Source organism: Symphodus melops, assembly GCF_947650265.1.
Source record: "Symphodus melops genome assembly, chromosome: 15".
Taxonomy (NCBI): Eukaryota; Metazoa; Chordata; class Actinopteri; order Labriformes; family Labridae; genus Symphodus; species Symphodus melops.
In genome coordinates this window covers 15,303,919-15,321,980 of record NC_136705.1, presented here as the reverse complement: position 1 = coordinate 15,321,980, position 18,062 = coordinate 15,303,919, and the positions used below count along the sequence as shown (strand labels likewise).

The window sequence follows — 18,062 nt, the reverse complement described above, 5'->3', positions numbered from 1 at the left end:
TTCAGAGTTCAAGGTTCAAATGCTGCACATCAGTCGTCCTGTTGTCGAGTCAACCACAGGACAAATGATGTGCAGTATCAGTTAAATACCAATCATTGATGGCACGTCAACATTTTTGCCCTCAAGTGATTGAGGGTTAGGAATAAGTGAGAGTGAAGGCAATTGTAGAATACAGCGTTAAAGAAAGGAAAAAGACAGAGTCCAAATGAGAGGACAGGTATAAGGAATGGGAGTTGTTCAGAGGGGGCAGAGGCGGAAATATCAGGAGATGTTGGGAGTAAAAGGGAAGACAGAGATGGATGGATGATTAGGGTGGAGAGAAAGAGAAGACACATAAAGATGGAGGGATTTGTGCGTTAGACTTTTGTTGATGTAATATAGGGGAAAAAAGAAAGGATGGGGGAGAGGAGGATCATCAGTGTTTTTGAACAGACAGGGAGGAGGAGATGAAGACGGGATCGGAGGAATGAGGAAAAAGACGGGAGAGGAAAAGAGTTTGTGAAGAGGACAAGCCAGGCCATACATCCGGCCCGGCTGCTTGGCACAGCACTGGCATTGCCACATCTGTTGCCCAAAGCTGGGAGGCCAGGTGGCGTGTGTGTCTACATGTGTGTGTGTATACTCCTATGTGTGTGTGTGTGTTTGTTTATATATGTGTGTGTGTGTGTGTGTGTGTGAGTGAGTGTGAGTGTTTATGTGTGCATGAACAGCAGAAGTGGTCAGATGGAACAGAGATGGTACAGCCCTGTTCCCTGCAGAGGGACTCATACATACAAGCCTGTCGCTCTCTCTCTCTTTCTTCTTTCGCGCACACACACACACACACACACACAAACAAACATTGTATCATGAACTGACACTGAACTGCCACAAAGACTTCACAATTGCCTGCTGTGGCAAACAACCCAATTTCAGCTAACATTTAAACTTCAATATCACTCACACAAGTGTGTGTGTGTGTGTGTGTGTGTGTGTGTGTGTGTGTGTGTGTGTGTGTGTGTGTGTCCATGTGTGGATGTGAGTGTTTATTTGACATCAACCATAGCATGACCTTGTGTCTGGCGGCACAGCAGGCAATGTTCACAAGCCAGGTAGTAACTTCTGTGTGAGTGTCTGAGTGTATGTTTGAATTTACATTAAAACTGTGCGGTGTGTACGACCCAAGCCGTGTTGTCGTTAACCTTCCTGTCTAAATTTAGGCTGAGCCACGACGTGCTGTGCTGTGCCACTCTTAAACAGAAAGTAATTGGAAGAATGTGTAGGCCGAGGACGACAGGAGGGAAGAGGAGAGGAAAATAGTGGAGGACAGATGAGGGTGAGGAGAGCATGGTGGGAGACGACAGGAGAACAGGAGGGAGGTGAAAACATGTGAAGGGGAACAGAGGCTGATTTATGTTGAACAAATAAGAAGCGGGCAAGACGAGGGGTCAGAAGATGAATCATTATGTTCCTTTACAACAGCTCGTGTCCCCCATACGCAGAGACACTGCTGAGGGACAATCAAGATGCATTCCTTCCCACAGCCATCTCACAGCCCCATCTGGCTTTGTGTGCGTACTTTTCTGCGTTTGTGTAATAATGGCCTACTGTATTTCTCATTTCCACAGAAAAGTGTCACTCCAGATTTTCACCAGATGCGTATGTGCTGCAACAAATAATGTCCCTTGGCACAAGAAAGCACCTTCATTTGAAGTTATTGATTTCACTTTCAGGCGTTTTTCTCTCAGCAGAAATGTTTGTCCTTTGAGAAAAAAGCACACGTTCCATGTACCATTAGCAATCTGTCAGGATGACTTAACATTGTGACCATGAACTAGAGCTGCAATGATAGATAGTTCATTGTCTTAACTATTGAATTTACTCTGATTAGTCTATAGATAAAAAACAACAACAGGATGCATAGATTTAGCTACTATTAACCATTTATCTTTAGAGTGTGGTCCAAACAATATCTTGGTCTTTCAACTTTTATCAGAACTGTCTGATATTTCAAAAATACAAACTCTTAATCAATTAATCAAAGTAAGTGACAGTTCACTCTAACATAACAATTGTCATTTTTAGACCTAATTTGAATTAGCATGCACAATACAAGGACCCTGAATTGTGCATTTTATCACTTATAAATCTGTGCTTTTCCTACTTTGACATGTAAAAGAGGACAACAAAAGAAGAAAACACAAGCGCAGTGATTTACAAAAAGCATAACAATAAGATGCCAGTTCATGTGATGCCACGAGACATCAGCTCATCAGTGCAAAACCAAACCACGTCAGAGCTTCCAACTGTAAAGGCAGAGTTGTTACTGTACATTAATCACAACACTAAACCTCTGGCGGTCTGTTTCAGAATGTCAGCTTATGAAAACAGAGAGGCCGAAGCCAAACACCTTCATTATACGCTGCCTCCAGTGGACCACCGTCATAGAGAGGACCTTTCACGTGGACTCGCCTGATGAGAGGTCAGTTCCCTTAGACCTTTTTTCTTTTCCACAGCATGCATCTGTCTTCAAGTCAAAGTAAAGACTGTATTTAAAGCACAGTGTATTCTTAATCCATGCGATGTGTGCTGTAACCATACAATCAGGAGACATAGTGTCTGGGTTTGTCCAAATAGATTTTTTTGTATGAAAGACTTTGTTAAAGTCAAAGAAAGTAAAAGAGCATGTAAGCTTTAAAAATACCATGACACTAGGCTTTACATCGATGAAACATACTTAATCCATATATCGAAATGATGTGGATAAAAGCATCATTAAGGGGCAGGGGCATGTGTGAGGAGGTGTGTACTGTAAAGCAGTATGTGCATTTTTTGTTGCGTGTGTCTGAAGGAAAGCGAGAGGGTGAGAGAGACAGAGTGGAAAGGAGACCTTTCAAGTAGCGTTGGCATAAATTCTCCAGCTGCTCAGTTCCTTTCTGAGGAGCTGAGGTGTTTATCTCCAGAAAATGAACAGCTTTGCCCAGAAGACCACAGATGCTTCTGTGCATCCTTTGAGTTTGTGTGTTTTTTTTATGTGTGTGTGTGAGTGCTGCAGCTGTCTGTCCAACTTTGTCTTTTTTAGATTGCTTTATAATAGTTTTGCCTTTACACAACACACAGAAAAAAACCCATTTCAAAGTTGGTTGCCATACAGTAAATAACTTTAAATTGATTATTTAAGCATGTCTTGAAAAATATGCAGATCTATATGTGGAACGCTCCAGATGTGTGCTCGCTGTGGAAATGTGTGCATCATTAAAGTTTAAAAGTTTTCAGAAGAAGTGTGTTTGCCACAACTGGGTTGTCTGTTCTTCTGTGTGTGTGTGTGTGTGTGTGTGTGTGTGTGTGTGTGTGTGTGTGTGTGTGTGTGTGTGTGTGTGTGTGTGTGTGTGTGTGTGTGTGTGTGTGTGTGTGTGTGTGTGTGTGTGTGTGTGTGTGTGTGTGTGTGTGTGTGTGTGTGTGTGTGTGTGTTACTGTATCTGTTGTACTGTACCAGAGCTGGCAGAGCTCCAGCTACAACAGTCCCAGCCGTGAGCAGGGAGGGTGGCACGTGTTGGCAAGGCGCCCGACTGTAGGCAGGCCCATTATCTCTCATTAGCAAAAAAAAAACAAAAAAAAACCTCATTATACAAAAAACATTCAAACCAAGAGAGGGACCATTTATCTGCTGCCTGACCTTGAAAGAGTTCCTATTGCTTTTCATGTAGCTACACGCACACACGCACATCATGGGTGCCACAAATTGAGTGCTCCATTGTTGTACGAGGAGTGTAACTTGAGTTTGCCCTTGTTTTGCAGTGTGTAGGTTAGGCTCAGAAGTCTTTGCAGTAGAAAGGGATTCAGATCTTAAAAACACACAAACACACACTGCTCTGTTTAAGTTCAGATGGATGTTCTTCCAGATCCCTCAAGGAAACATATGGGCATCTAACTCCAAACAAAACAAAAGACACAAGGGTGATCGTTTGGGAGTCAAACAGGTTTCATTATCATCATCATATCCTCACAGCTTACACTGGGTAAGTGTATTTGACAGAGAGCACTTGTAAATACTCACTTGCTTCTCCAGAGTCCTGAGGATTTCTGAATATTTGAATATCATCTTCGGTTCACCTCAGTTCATCTCTGCAGTGTTTTATGCTCACATGTAACCCCTGCATGTAGCACAAGATTAAGACTGTTTGAGTGAAGATCAACGGGGAACCAAATCAAAGGTTCTGAGCCCACTTCTGACTTTAGACAACAATATTTTCTTTGTGTTGAAGAACTTAAGCTTATATTGATAAATGGATGTAGATAAAGGTTTCTTGAATAAACTCAAGAGGATTGACTATTATAAACTCAATACACTTCAACTCGCTCTGTACTGTATATATAGACATTAAATCACATTCATCATCATGAAGGAGTTAATGTTACTACACATCCTGATGCATGGCTAGCCTTCTGCTACATATGATGACCACACACACATTCACACAGATTTTATCTCAACAGATGTTGAACAACACCCCTAATGGAAAGTCAATGGGGAGGAACAATGTTAGCAAACAACACTGCATTGTTCCATTTAATACATGGGTGTGTGGTTGTGCACACACGAGCTCATGCTCATCACAATGGCACTTTCCATGTCACACACACACACACACACACACACACACACACACACACACACACACACACACACACACACACACACACACACCCATGCACAGACTGGTAGGCATTAGTTCTGCTCCATGATCATTGCTCATTTGGTTGATTCTCTAGTTGATCATGTTTCCTCTCTGTTGAACAAAAAGGTGTTTATGTTAATTGAAAACATTTTAGTGCCTTTAAATACCTGCTTCATTAAGTGCACCAGCCATCCCATTGGACAGTTTATGCCCAGTTTGAGTTTTGACACACGGCCCTTTGAAACCTTTTTGTATAATCAGTATGTAGTGAGTCTGTATCTGGACAAGGTGTTGATTGAATGAGCTAACAGCAAACATTATGACTAGGATTGCAGTTAATTGTTTTACTGATTCTGTATTTATAAAGACTACTGTATATTCTACACTTTCTGTGCTCATAAAACATTAAATCATAAATTGATTATCAAACAACAAACTGATCCATGTGTAACCATGACTTTGCTCACATCAAAGAAATCTGTATCAAGCGGTGGTTTATATTTTTGTCCTGTTGTGTGTTTTGAAATCAGAGATGAGTGGACGGAGGCTATCCAGATGGTGGCTGACAAGCTACAGAGACAAGAGGAGGAGAGGATCCAGTGCAGCCCCACCTCCAACATCGACAACATGGTCGAGGAGGAGATGGACATCTCCACCACACACCACAAACGAAAGGTGACACACAGCAGCGGACATTCACTCAGACATACAAACACATACTCGCTCTAACAGACTGAACACTCAAATCAGACACTGTCTGCTGCTTTACAATACGTGTTGGTTGTCATGTAAGAGGTGACCACCTTTTGATGACCTGCCACAGATAAGCTCTGTGTTAGCACCGAATCAACCCTGGAACAGCGAGAGTCATAAAGTGTTTTTCTTATTTTGATTTGCTCCGGAATGTAAAAGTAGTTGTTGAAAATTAGTTTGGTTTGTGTCACAGTTCTAGGATACAAGTCGATTTAATGTTCAGTACAATACACAAATTAACCACACAACCTAAACTTAGATCCCCCTATCGTGCATTACATCCCATAATACAAAGGTTTTGAGAGATGTAACTCTGGGTAAGTACATTGATGTCAGAAACATCAGGTGGTCTGGGGGAGGTTCACACCTGACTGTGTTTTAGATCAAAACATGACTGGGTCATGAAGAGTGACGGGAGCCATTCAAAAGGGACCGTAAAACAATTAACTTGATATCTTATAAATGTTCCATGTTTTGAATTGAATTACATGAAGGCTGCTTTTTTTTTTTTTTTTTAAAGCCGTTTCTCGTAAAATACGATATTTAAGGAAACTGGCTTTATTTGTTTTGTTAGTTAAACTCATGATCATGTTCCTCCAAGAAAGCTCTGGGACAAATGTTTTGGTTCTCAGTTTCAGGTAGTGTCTAGACAATAGCTTTAAATGATAAAGTTTAGAGTGTAATAAGGCAGTAAAAGCAGCCAATAAACCTGAAGCATGGATGAATCCCTGACATCAGTCTTCTTTTTCATATCTTTAGACGATGAGTGACTTTGATTACTTGAAGCTTCTCGGAAAGGGAACTTTCGGCAAAGTGATTCTTGTCCGAGAAAAGGCAAGTGGGAAGTACTACGCCATGAAAATCCTCAAAAAAGAAGTCATCATAGCCAAGGTCAGTACAGACGCTGTTCATTCTATTAGACAACCTTTATATGCAAGTTTTCTTTTCTCACTTCTTTAAATTGTTCATCCAGTATATGCTGTAAGTATCCTATGTCTTTAATGCATTTCATGGAGTGCTCTTCAGCTGCCATCTCCTGTATTTGTTTAAATGAAAATGTTTTGACCCTCTCTGTGCAGGATGAAGTGGCTCACACACTCACAGAGAGCAGAGTGCTTAAAAACACCAGACACCCCTTTCTCACTGTAAGTACTTCATGTATGCAAAATACACACACTTTAAATTTAGACATTTTTATGTATGCAAATTGACTGACATCTGCAGAAGTGCGACACGCAAACACACACACACACACACACACACACACACACACACACACACACACACACACACACACACACACACACACACACACACACACACAGCATATTGATCCTATACATAACTGAGTCTCTTGAGGCTAATTATGAGTGTGGAACCATATTGTTCTACATCAACGGGTGCATCTGTTAACTATACACTTAGCCTTTGATGTAAACATCCACACCTTAGCAGCTCCTCATTTTTGTAAGACAACCTTCATACACACACTGTTGTGAGAGCAATCACAGTTCATATTTGAGTTTACCCGTGTTGCACCTGCAGACACAAAGAGATACCAAGCAACTGTTCTTTAGTTTAGCAGCTTTTTCCCCCTGGAGAAAACACACACAAACCTACTTTCTCTAAATGAATACACACTGACATGATGGCAAGTTCACAATTAAACAAAAGGACAGGCATAGAAATCATTTGAGTGTAAAGGTGATAAAAACCCATTTAGTTTTATAAATATCTGTCTATGCTCGTGTGTGTGCTTTTCTTTACAGTCATTGAAGTATTCATTCCAGACGAAAGACCGCCTCTGTTTTGTTATGGAGTATGTAAACGGAGGAGAGGTGAGACACACACACACACACACACACACACACACACACACACACGCACGCAAACAGATGTCTTTGGAGAACTTCTTGTAAAAGCCAGTTAAACCACAGTCTCACCTCACTAACTGACAGCTGAGGAGCTACAGAAACAGAAACGACTGTCTTAGTTTTGAACAGTTGTTTCTTCCACCTATGTATGGTTGTAAAGTCCTATCTATCTGGGACTTTACAACCTTTTTAGAACTGGCCATTGTTTTAGACACCAGTGTTAAATGAGTGAGATTCTCAGGAGTGCTTAAGTTAAAATGTCTAGAGGTTCATAATGTGTTTTTACAGTTGAATTTGATAGGTGATGTGTGATTCTTCAACAGCAATTCAGTAAAAGACTCCTGAAACGTGAGAAAGACTCAAAGAGCTGCTAAAGTTTGACTGTTCGATTTCTGTGTAACACGTTTAATTTGCCAACCAACTGGGCTCTGGCTCGCTTCCTCGTTTCTCTTTCCTGTTCCATCCGTCTCCTGCTCCTGTCTATTTATGAACACACCTATGGGGCAGATATAGCCAGAATGACAGTCGGAGATAAAATGAGTTTGGATTCCACCAATTCTCCACTTCTCAGATTTTTAATCGGACAGTTTTTTTGCAATCTTGGTTCATTCCCTCAGTGTAGCTGTCACCTGCTCCCCTCCCAGTTAGTTAGGAAGTTCAGCCAGTGCCAGGCCTGAGAACACACACACACACACACACACACACACACACACACACACACACACACACACACACACACACTTACTTAGAGAAACACACACGGCAACATTTTCTCTCAGTGGACAAATTGTGACCAAAGATGCCTCACATACAGGCACACACACACACACACACACACACACACACACACACACACACACACACACACACACACACACACACACGTACACAACCCATTACAAACCTGCCACAGTCACAGCTGCCAGTACACTGATGAAGGCCCACCTGTCGTGTTACCCCATCTCACCACAACCCCCACCACTCTCACACACACACACACCTACACCTACACACACACGCACCTAAACACACACATTACACACAGACAAGGTGGTCTATGAGCATCACTCCAGCGGCCATATGCAAACCTCCCTGAGCAATTAATGGAGGGATGTGTGCCCCTTGGCCTCATGGGTAATTTGTACGACTTGACTGGTGTGCCGCAGCAGGCTGGTGTCATTTTGGTGCCACATGTGTAGCTTTGTGATAAGTTGACAACTAAAGGGCAGGGAAGGAGGGAGAAAAAGAAAGAGAGAGAGAGAGAGAGACACATGAAGGAATTTTGTGGCGAGCGGAACAACAAGATTGAGGAATACCAAGACGTCAAGCCACCTGGGACAAAACAAGTTGTGTACTCCTTAAAGTATAAAAATGCCAAAAATAGATATGAGATTGGAGTCAATGAAGATGGTGGCTCAAGGTGAAAGGACAGTAAGGCCACTTTTACGTTTTGCACTGGAGGCTGTTGGGATGGGAGAGGAGGGGGAGGGGTTGGTGGTAGCGGTGGAGGTAGTGGCGGTGGCAGCGGCGGTCGGCCTGTCTTTAACTAGACTGGTGTATTGATTAAACCCTTGATTTGGCCCCCGTCACCAAACTCCATGCCAGCACTGTGCCAACCAAGCCCAGAGGGTAACGTGGAAGAGGTATGACAGTGTGTGTATGTGCTTGGGGGGGGGGGGGGGCTTCGAGATGAGGCACCAGCTGCCGAGCGCCTCCACCCGCCTTCCACCGAGGCAACCCCCCCCACCCCCACTCAACCCCATCTCCACATACACCCACAGCTCACCCTCCCCTCCGTTATCTATCATCTCAATATGGTGCGGGCAGCCAGTTTGTGTTGTGCTAATTTCCTCCAATAAATCAGTAATTATTGCTGTGCCGTCCCTGCTGTCTCTCCCCTCTCTGTCTCTCCCTCCCTCCCATCCTCTCTCCCTCTCGCCCTCTCTTTGCCTCTCTCCTTCTCCCGCAGCTGTTTTTCCATTTGTCCAGAGAGCGGGTGTTCTCAGAGGAGCGCACGCGCTTCTATGGCGCAGAGATTGTCTCAGCTCTTGACTACCTGCATTCCGCCAAGATTGTGTACCGGGACCTCAAGGTAAACAGAAACACCGAGTGGAGGCTGGTTGGGGGGCATGGATAGAAAGTGATGAGATGATACGTGCAAAACTTTTTTTTTTTAAGAGCCTTTCCTCCAGGAGGAGAGATGTAGCTCAGGACATGTAGTAATTAAAGAGAAGGACAGAGACAAGCTCACACAGACATGAAGCAGTAAAAAAGCATGGGAGGTGGATGGGGGTGGGGAGGAAGGGGGTACTGATGCCACAGAGGTAGAGAGGTAGATGGCTCTGTCTGAGAGTCTGCCTGGCAGCCTTGGCCCCGGCCCTGCTCACAGCAGCCAAGAAAACAGAAAGGAGGATTAAGCAGATTGAGAGCGAGAAAAACACTTCAGCCATTAAAATTAAAAGGTTGAGTGGCTTCACTACATGCCTGAAGTTTATTTCCCTTCTCTGCTTGGAGTTTGTGTGTTTGAGTGTGTGTACTGCCATTATGTGGGGTGATGCAATACGTTTTTCTCATCTTGTCTGTCCCTGCTCACCTCTTCAGAGTGGTGAGACCTTGACTCTACTGCACAGAGAAAGTATTTCAGTCAGTAAACAAAGCGTGATTTTTTTTTTTTTAATTTTCAGTTGTGAATTATGAATAATAAAATAGTTCCCTCTCTTGAATTCTAGTTTCTTTCATTTTTTTATTTCAACCCTGCACTCAGTGTAGGATTACAGTTCTCTATTTCACTGGTTTTTCTTTTATATTCTCACAGGGAAAGTTGGATCTCAGCATTTTTTTTTTTTTTATTTGTTTCCCTTTCAGTTGGAAAACTTGATGCTGGACAAAGACGGTCATATCAAGATCACTGACTTTGGCCTGTGCAAAGAGGGCATTACAGACGCTGCTACCATGAAGACCTTCTGTGGCACACCAGAGTACCTGGCACCAGAGGTAACGTCTTGGTTTTGGACTAATGGGTTTTCTATTAACTGAGTTTCATATGCTTTCATTGGAAATGTTATTTTCCTATTTTTCTCTCATACCTTGAACCTCTAAACCCCCCCTTTTTCTTATTCATATTGTATACAATAATTCTTTCACAACCCAAGTTAAGCCATGAAAGGTGTGTTTCCAATTCTTCTCAGTATAAGTCGGCTTTCATCTTCACCATCATGTACTTCTGTTTGTATTATTGTATGTTGCCCTATTACGCATTATTTGTATTTGATATACAAATATTAAGGGTTCACCTGCAGCGTACTGTTACAATTCTTAGGTCATGTTCATAATACTTCACACTTTACCTTTATTGTTAGGGGTGACATTTAATATCACATCATTTGCTACCAGAATTTTGTCTGTCTGAAGCAACACATTTCCTTTGACTTTCCCAGGAGACGGAGTAAGAGCCAGGGGGAGCTGCTGTTTGCTCCTTTTTTGTGTGTTTTTTTTAATATTAAATTTAACATTAAATTATAAAAATCAAAAGGCAGGTTTCTTAGAATCTCTTCGCTTCACTGTCATGTCTCCATCATGTGCAGGTACAATCATATGCTGTCATATCTGTTACCATCCAGCTAACCTAAACATTCAGCCACATGAGAAACAATGATGTCCTGCACTTCCTTCAGTGTTTTACAAATGACAGAAGAAGACATGCAGATATCAATTTAAAAAATTACATACATTCAAGGATTATATGGTAAGTTGTATAAAATGTGCAGAATCGATTTTCATACCTTGACTTCAAAGTATACATGAAGGCATCTGTGGCATCCACACACATCCACATGCAACCTTTAAACATGATGTGAATCCCGTACACGTTATACCCTGCTTTAAGTAAAGATGTTTGAAAGCTTCTTGTAGTGGAATTTATGCATGTACATTTTCATTTTCAGATTTCACAGGCAGATCATTTCCATAAAATCATGATGAACTGTAAATATGCAGCTCATGCGTGTGAATGAGGGTGTTGGTGGAATTAAAGAAAGGCAGCGCACTGCGCTAACACACACAAACTCACACAACTACAATCTTGCAAGAGATTTTTTTTTTTTTTTAATTTTGCAGTCATCCGCTGTCCAGCCATCAGCACTTCTTCACTGGAAGGCCAGGAGATCAACTGGCAACAGTGTGTAGGATTGTGGGTGTTGCAGCCTGAGCAGTGATGATGTGGAGATGAAGGCACGAGAGGAGAAGCATAGTGTATATCCTACTTGAAAAAAGTATGGGGGACAATTTGGCCAAGCATTTTGTGCTTTTTTTTAGAGTCCCTTCCTTTGCGTGCCAAAAGCTGATTGGAAGCTGTTGGTTATTTTTCACAGGATGTGCGTCTATGTGCATTTACGTGCGCGCGTGTATGCTGTGTGTGTGATTTCAGTAGAAAGTGCGGGCTAAAGCGAGGCAGATGGCGGCAGATGGGCGAGGTTGGAGGAAGGTGCTCGGAAAAAACCTGGAAATCTACACCACCACCGCCACCGCCACTCACCCGCCCGCACGCTCTGCTTGCCCGCCCGCGTGTAAAAATAACACAGTTTGCTCGGAGCCAAGTTTCAGAGATGCAAAGTAGCCGGGATTAAAAAGAGAAAGGGGGAGGTGGGGTTGAAGACAGGAAGATGAGAAAGGAGAGGAAGTATATCAGGGTTACGGGAGTGAAATTCAGACAGTAACGGTGTTTGCCGTCAGTGAAGAGGGCAGATGAGAAGTGGAAAAAAAGGCACGTGTCTGCTGTGCGTCTAAAGTAACTCACACTTAGATACTCAGCTACAGAACAATGTATGTCGATAATTTTCATCTGAATGTGAAAAACATCAGAATGAAGTGTTATTCTCTGTTTGGAGGACAGTGGAAAATAAGATCAGTGTGAGATTAATGAACAATGAGCAGTGTAAGGTCCTTTTAAAGGGATGGAACAGGATCAGAAAAAAACACATGGAAAGGGTTTTTCTCTGGTTTTTTCACATTTGTTAAATAATTTTTGTGTTTGACACATTTCCTTATTTTGTTAAGTGTTATAGGGGATGGACTTGGATGATTTCCATGTGTTTGTCTCAGTTTTTATTTTCTTTGTTTGTTGTATTTGACACTGTGTGTTGTTAGCCATTGGTTGAACATTGAGAAAATGGAACAGTGTCAACATAAATTGACTTCCACATGATGACACTCGTGAGATCGAAGGTCTATGTGTGAAACCAACAATGTGTGACTTTGTGTTCACTGTGCCGAGTATATGAGGTGTGTGTGTGTGTGTGTGTGTGTGTGTGTGTTGTGTGTTTGTGTTCCCTGTAGCCTGCTGGGTATCTGAGCTGGTACAGCCACAGGCTGTGTGTGCCCGTCCCATCCCATCTAGTCCGGTCCAGGCTGCCAAAAACCCCGTCCCGTAAGCAGAATCTATCTGCCACATGGCTGCCCCATCAGGGACCAGGACAAGACAAGACCTTCTCTCTTACGGCTGCTTTTCATCAGTGCTCGTCTCCTCTCTTCTCTACTGTTGATTTAAATCATTTGTAGCTTCTTGTCCTTTTTATTTATTTTCCCCATGTTTCACCAAAATATACACACATAACCACACATATTGCAATGTACACAAAAACACACTCCAATGCCTCCATGCCTAAGGCAGTGGGGCAGCATTCTGGCTCTGTGTGGATTAATCTGCTCCCTGCCTGCGACCGAGCTGCCACCACTTTCTTTGGTCCCAGGACACACACAAACACACATGTACATCAACACGCACACTGACATGAGCATACATATACATAACCAACGGGACAGCTCTGATTATATATTTCTGGACCTCTTTTTGCAAAGACTCATGATCCACCCTGTGGATGATCATCCAAAAGGAGCCTCCTTTGAATTTCAAAAGGGGGACACGCATATACTTTGTGTGAGTGTGTATGTGTGTGTCCCTCCTCAAGGTAGAGGGACTAAAAAAAAAAACACCAAACGTCTCCTAGTTTGCATCACTCACATAACTTTAAGAATTTGAAGAGGATGGATAAATATTCCATCTGCTGTGCGTGAGTGTGTGCCTGACAGTCTCCCAGCAGTCTAAGCCAGTGTTATCCCTCCAGCCGTACCAATCAATAGTATATCTGGAGCTGGCGGCACGATGCCTTCCCCGAGCTCCTCTCTGCATCTGCCAATGGGGGTGACCGGCTTAATGCTCAAATTCACACACACATACACAGAATCACACATAAAATAGCACTCATTTCTCTCTTATTCACTTCCTCGTACATGTTGACTTGCACTCTCTGAAGCAGCCGCCTCCATGATTAGTAGTTAAGTGTTGAGTGTGTGAGCTTAGTTAATGACCAGCTTTCTGTGGTATTTGGCTGCTGTGGAAGCTCACAGGCAGCTGTTTGTAGTTTCCTCTCACCTGGTCCTGTTCTCATTGAACAATTCCCATTACTGTGAACAGCCTTTACAGAAGGAGCTGTGCATGAGATCGTCATCTTTTGCTTCATCAGAAACTAAATATGAGAAATATTGGAAGTTACATTTTGAACCCTTCAGTATAACTGAACTAAAACTGTTGACTATAAGATGCAGATCCTGATCTGTGATGCTATTGATATCTCTTTTTTATTTTTATAACCTTCACACCACACTAATGGGATTCTGTCACATCCTTTGACACATTTAGTTAACCTTTTTTTTATTTATATCAAATATAGTGTAAAGTCCGAGCACAGTGCCTCAGGCTAAGGTAGCATTTCAAAATGTATTACACTGTATTATATAAAAAAAATTTATCTGGTTTTTCGCAATCCTATCAGTAAACAATTTGGATGCATATATTTGAATCAATTCAAGCTGTTGATGCATCCTCGTATCAAATACGAGCATCTGGATCTGCAGCAGCTCGCCATTATTATGATCACCTATTGGCTAATCACATTTGCTGTTCAGTTTTTTAAATTAAAAAAAACAAAAATGTTTTCATGTCACATGTATTCATGTGCTTGTTAGTATGCACACACGTCCACGCTGCCTGGTCCATTATTAACAGTGAGTGAGATGTTATTATTATTGGCGAGATGTACAACATATGCTGTTCTGGCTGCTCTCCAGCTCGGTCTGTCTGTCTGTCAGTCAGTCAGTCACACACACACACACACACTTTCAATCAAAGCATGCATGCACACGTATACACACACTGTTAATAGGACTATTATGTAAATGAGGGCTGCAAAAAAAAACTTAAATACCTCCCTTCCTACATCAGCATTCTTTTCCTTCTCTTTCCCTTTTTTTCCAGAGGTGAGTGAACAGGCCGTGAGAGGATGAAAGACAAGAAACAAGCAAGGGAAGAATTGATTAGAGGACGAAGAAGGCAGGATGAGACAAGACTGCGAGAGGAGACATAAGGAGAGCAGGCAGGAAATAGAAGTAGGAAGGCAGCCCAGACGCAAGACTTTGATACGGAAGCGACTTCTTTCACAGAACCTCTTTCCCCTTCACACACTCTTTCTCAACACAGCAGCCTGGAGTACAGTACCTGTGCAAGCCAGCTTGGAGGTTTGACCGGCCCTGACCCGTGTTGTGGGCTGTTTATGCCTTTTCCATCCAGGGACAGTCCTCTCTGTCTCTGCCAGGAGAGGATCAGTGTGCCAGAGAGAGCTGGCAGGAACCGGAAGGGGCATCTGGTGGGCCTCGCCAGCACACTGACTCCCTTACTGTAACAGGGGCCTCTGAAGACCTGCCATCCCATGATGTTTGCCTCTGTATATGTGTTTGGTGGGAGGCGCTCTGTCTACACCTCAGTCTTTGTTATCTTTGCAGACGCTTCTGTTCATCTCAGAAAAGTTTAACATATTTTTATTTTTGCCTTGAGCAGAAGCACATATCCACCCTGCTTTGTTTCCCTCCTTGCTCATCTGTCTTTTCACTGAGCACAGAGGGTAATGTCAATAAAATGAATGCTGATGGTCCTATATGAGGAATAGTCTATCATTTTGAATTTGGGGAACTGATTGCTAAAAGGTCGTCCATGTGCAGATGTTATCTTCTGCTTAGTTGGCGGCCTGGGTTCGAGTCTGATCTTTGGCAATTTTCCCACTTTGTCATCACTGTTTGTGACTCTATCCACTGTCCCTCTCGATAGTAAACGCACAAAAAAGACAGAGAGTGAATCTGTTTCTCTCTTTCTCTCCAGGTCTTGGAGGACAACGACTACGGCCGGGCGGTGGACTGGTGGGGTTTGGGTGTGGTGACGTACGAGATGATGTGTGGCCGCTTACCGTTCTACAACCAGGACCATGAGAAGCTGTTTGAGCTCATCCTCATGGAGGACATCAAGTTCCCACGCACTCTGTCGGCCGACGCCAAGTCCTTGCTGTCTGGCCTGCTCATCAAAGACCCAAACAAACGGTGTGTACGAGGTCTAGTCAAGGAAACTGTGTTTGAAAAAGTAGTGCTGTCAAGAGAAGTACCACATTGACCAGAAAAAGGCAAATTCATTCAAACATTAAAAAGGCCCTTAATCAGTCTTCATTTGTGTAGCGACAATAAATAATGAGCGTTAACTAGCTAACACCGATCTAACGTGAGCAAAGCACTCAGAAACATTTAGCAAAGTTGCAATGGCAATGAAAAACGTGTTTTTAACAAGCTCGAACCTCGAGTAGAACCAGACTCATTTTGAACAGCAATCTGCTGCAACTGTGTTTGGCTTTTGAAGTGGGAGAGAGAGAGGGAGACCCCAAAGAGAGAAATACAAAAAGAGCAAAAACTACAACAGTGTTTTGAAGATAATGCCGCTCATAATGCTACGAATACTCATGGAATTAACAGGATCATCAACGTATGATAATCAACTAACAATATTTACTCCAACAACTATAATGACAATGAAATGGGGAAGACTGGTAACGTTATTTATAGCAGTTGAAGACAATGAGCTCTTAGATTCACATTATAATGTAGAATATTTCTCATAGAGGTCAGACTGATATTAATAGCTGTAGCAGGTGGAGTCAGGCACACAAGCAGGCTGTCCTCAGAGGAATACACAAGATAAGGGAGCTTCGGAACTCCCTGGAAGATATGTGTTTAGTAATTATGTTACATAATATATTTAAGGTAAGTGATGCAGTAATACAATATGAACATGTACAGAGAGCGAGAGAGAGTGTGTCTAAAGCAGCATAACTAGGGGCTGGTCCATTCATTAGCCAGCCCTTACTCAAAGCTTTATCAAAAAAGGAAAGTTTCAGTTCCTGGTCCCTGACTGATGATTCTAAAGGAGAGGTGTCTGCTAGTTGAAAGCTCTACCTCTAATACTTCTTACAATATGGAGACTTTGTGGATTAAGAGCAGGCCTGCATTCTTGCAGCCTCATGTTCTAGAGAGGTGATACTGCACTATGAGCTCTTAAAGATATGCTGTATAAAAAGGTGCAGAATATAAAACCTCTCTGTGTATCAAATACACAGAGAGGTTTTGTTCAACATATCTCTTGCTCTCTTGATGACTTTGATTCATTTGACAACTGAGTGTCTGGTTTTGTTAAAACAATCCTCTGCTCTCTCCTCCAGGCTCGGTGGAGGACCAGATGATGCTAAAGAAATAATGCGACACAGTTACTTCTCTGGTGTTGACTGGCAGCATGTCTATGATAAAAAGGTAACATGATAGTGAATGATAAAGTTAAGTCCTCTGAGGAGACACCTACAGCATGTTTTATAGGTGCTTAGCTTCTACCATTGACTTGTCTCCTCCCTGGAGGACTGTTCTCCTCCATCTCCTCTCTTTTCCTCTCCTTCCTTTCATTTCCATATAATTCCTATTTCATCCCACTTTTTATTTACTATTTTACTCTTCCCACTTTTCCTTGTTTACCTCTGCCATCTATTCTTTTCTTTCCTTTGACCTATCTTTTTATCTCCTCCTACTTTTCCCCTCAGTTTCTCTCTCTTTCCTCACCTTAATACAAATAAAAGGTCTGGTTATCTTAATCTTGATTCATTTTTCCCCGTGTTCTCTTCACATCTTGGCCTCAGATGGTCCCTCCCTTCAAGCCTCAAGTGACTTCAGAGACCGACACCAGATACTTTGATGAGGAGTTTACAGCACAGACCATCACCATCACGCCCCCAGAGAAATGTGAATCTTAACTCTCTCCCTTACTTGCACTTACATGCGCGCGCACACACACACACACACACACACACACACACACACACACACACATGTTCACATCTAAGTTTGAAAACTTTAAAATCTGGCTGAAATGACTCTTTAGTGGGAAGACTAAAGTAGAAATAATAAGAAGTAAAGCACCCTGAAAAACAACTTTTCAGTAGATGATGTAAATGTAAATGTGTTTAATTACAAGTTACAACCATAATTTTAAGTTGCATATCAAGTAGAATCTGTTTGTAAAGCTAAATTAGCAGGTTGAAACAAATTTGTCAGTGATCTGCCTCTTTCTTCAGGTGAGACATTTCCACTTGATTTAACCGCTGAAACAAACACTCTGAAGTGCTGTTGTCTGTTTATTCGAGTGTCTGTAATAGTCCTCGGGCCACATGCAGCACTTCACAGGCTTTTGAAAAAAAGAAAAGAAAAAAAAAGACGCCGCTTTTTGAAATGTTTCAGCACTGAATTATGCATGAGTGGAAGCGATGTGTTTCTCTGCGTTAACGTGAGGTTCCACTTGTTTTGAAGGTCGCACATCAATTAGTTAGCAGGAGATTGGCACATCAAAGAGGAACTTGTTAAT

The 18,062-nt window shown here is 42.4% G+C and overlaps 1 protein-coding gene across 5 annotated transcripts in view; it reads left to right on the top strand.

Annotated features, from left to right (window-relative positions):
• akt3a (v-akt murine thymoma viral oncogene homolog 3a) overlaps window positions 1–18,062 on the top strand; it is a 57,927-nt gene that overhangs the window by 27,985 nt on the left and 11,880 nt on the right. For all 5 annotated transcript variants that reach the window (XR_013780696.1, XR_013780697.1, XR_013780698.1 and 2 more), the window contains exons 4-13: window positions 2,350–2,461; window positions 5,189–5,333; window positions 6,171–6,302; window positions 6,491–6,556; window positions 7,181–7,249; window positions 9,255–9,377; window positions 10,151–10,279; window positions 15,495–15,709; window positions 16,876–16,963; window positions 17,341–17,443. Coding sequence is in view for 2 of the 5 variants with exons in the window: in XM_079362521.1 (XP_079218647.1) it covers window positions 2,350–2,461; window positions 5,189–5,333; window positions 6,171–6,302; window positions 6,491–6,556; window positions 7,181–7,249; window positions 9,255–9,377; window positions 10,151–10,279; window positions 15,495–15,709; window positions 16,876–16,963; window positions 17,341–17,443 (1,182 nt within the window). In the remaining 3 variants the exon portion in view is untranslated. The remainder of the gene's footprint in view (window positions 1–2,349; window positions 2,462–5,188; window positions 5,334–6,170; window positions 6,303–6,490; window positions 6,557–7,180; window positions 7,250–9,254; window positions 9,378–10,150; window positions 10,280–15,494; window positions 15,710–16,875; window positions 16,964–17,340; window positions 17,444–18,062) is intronic.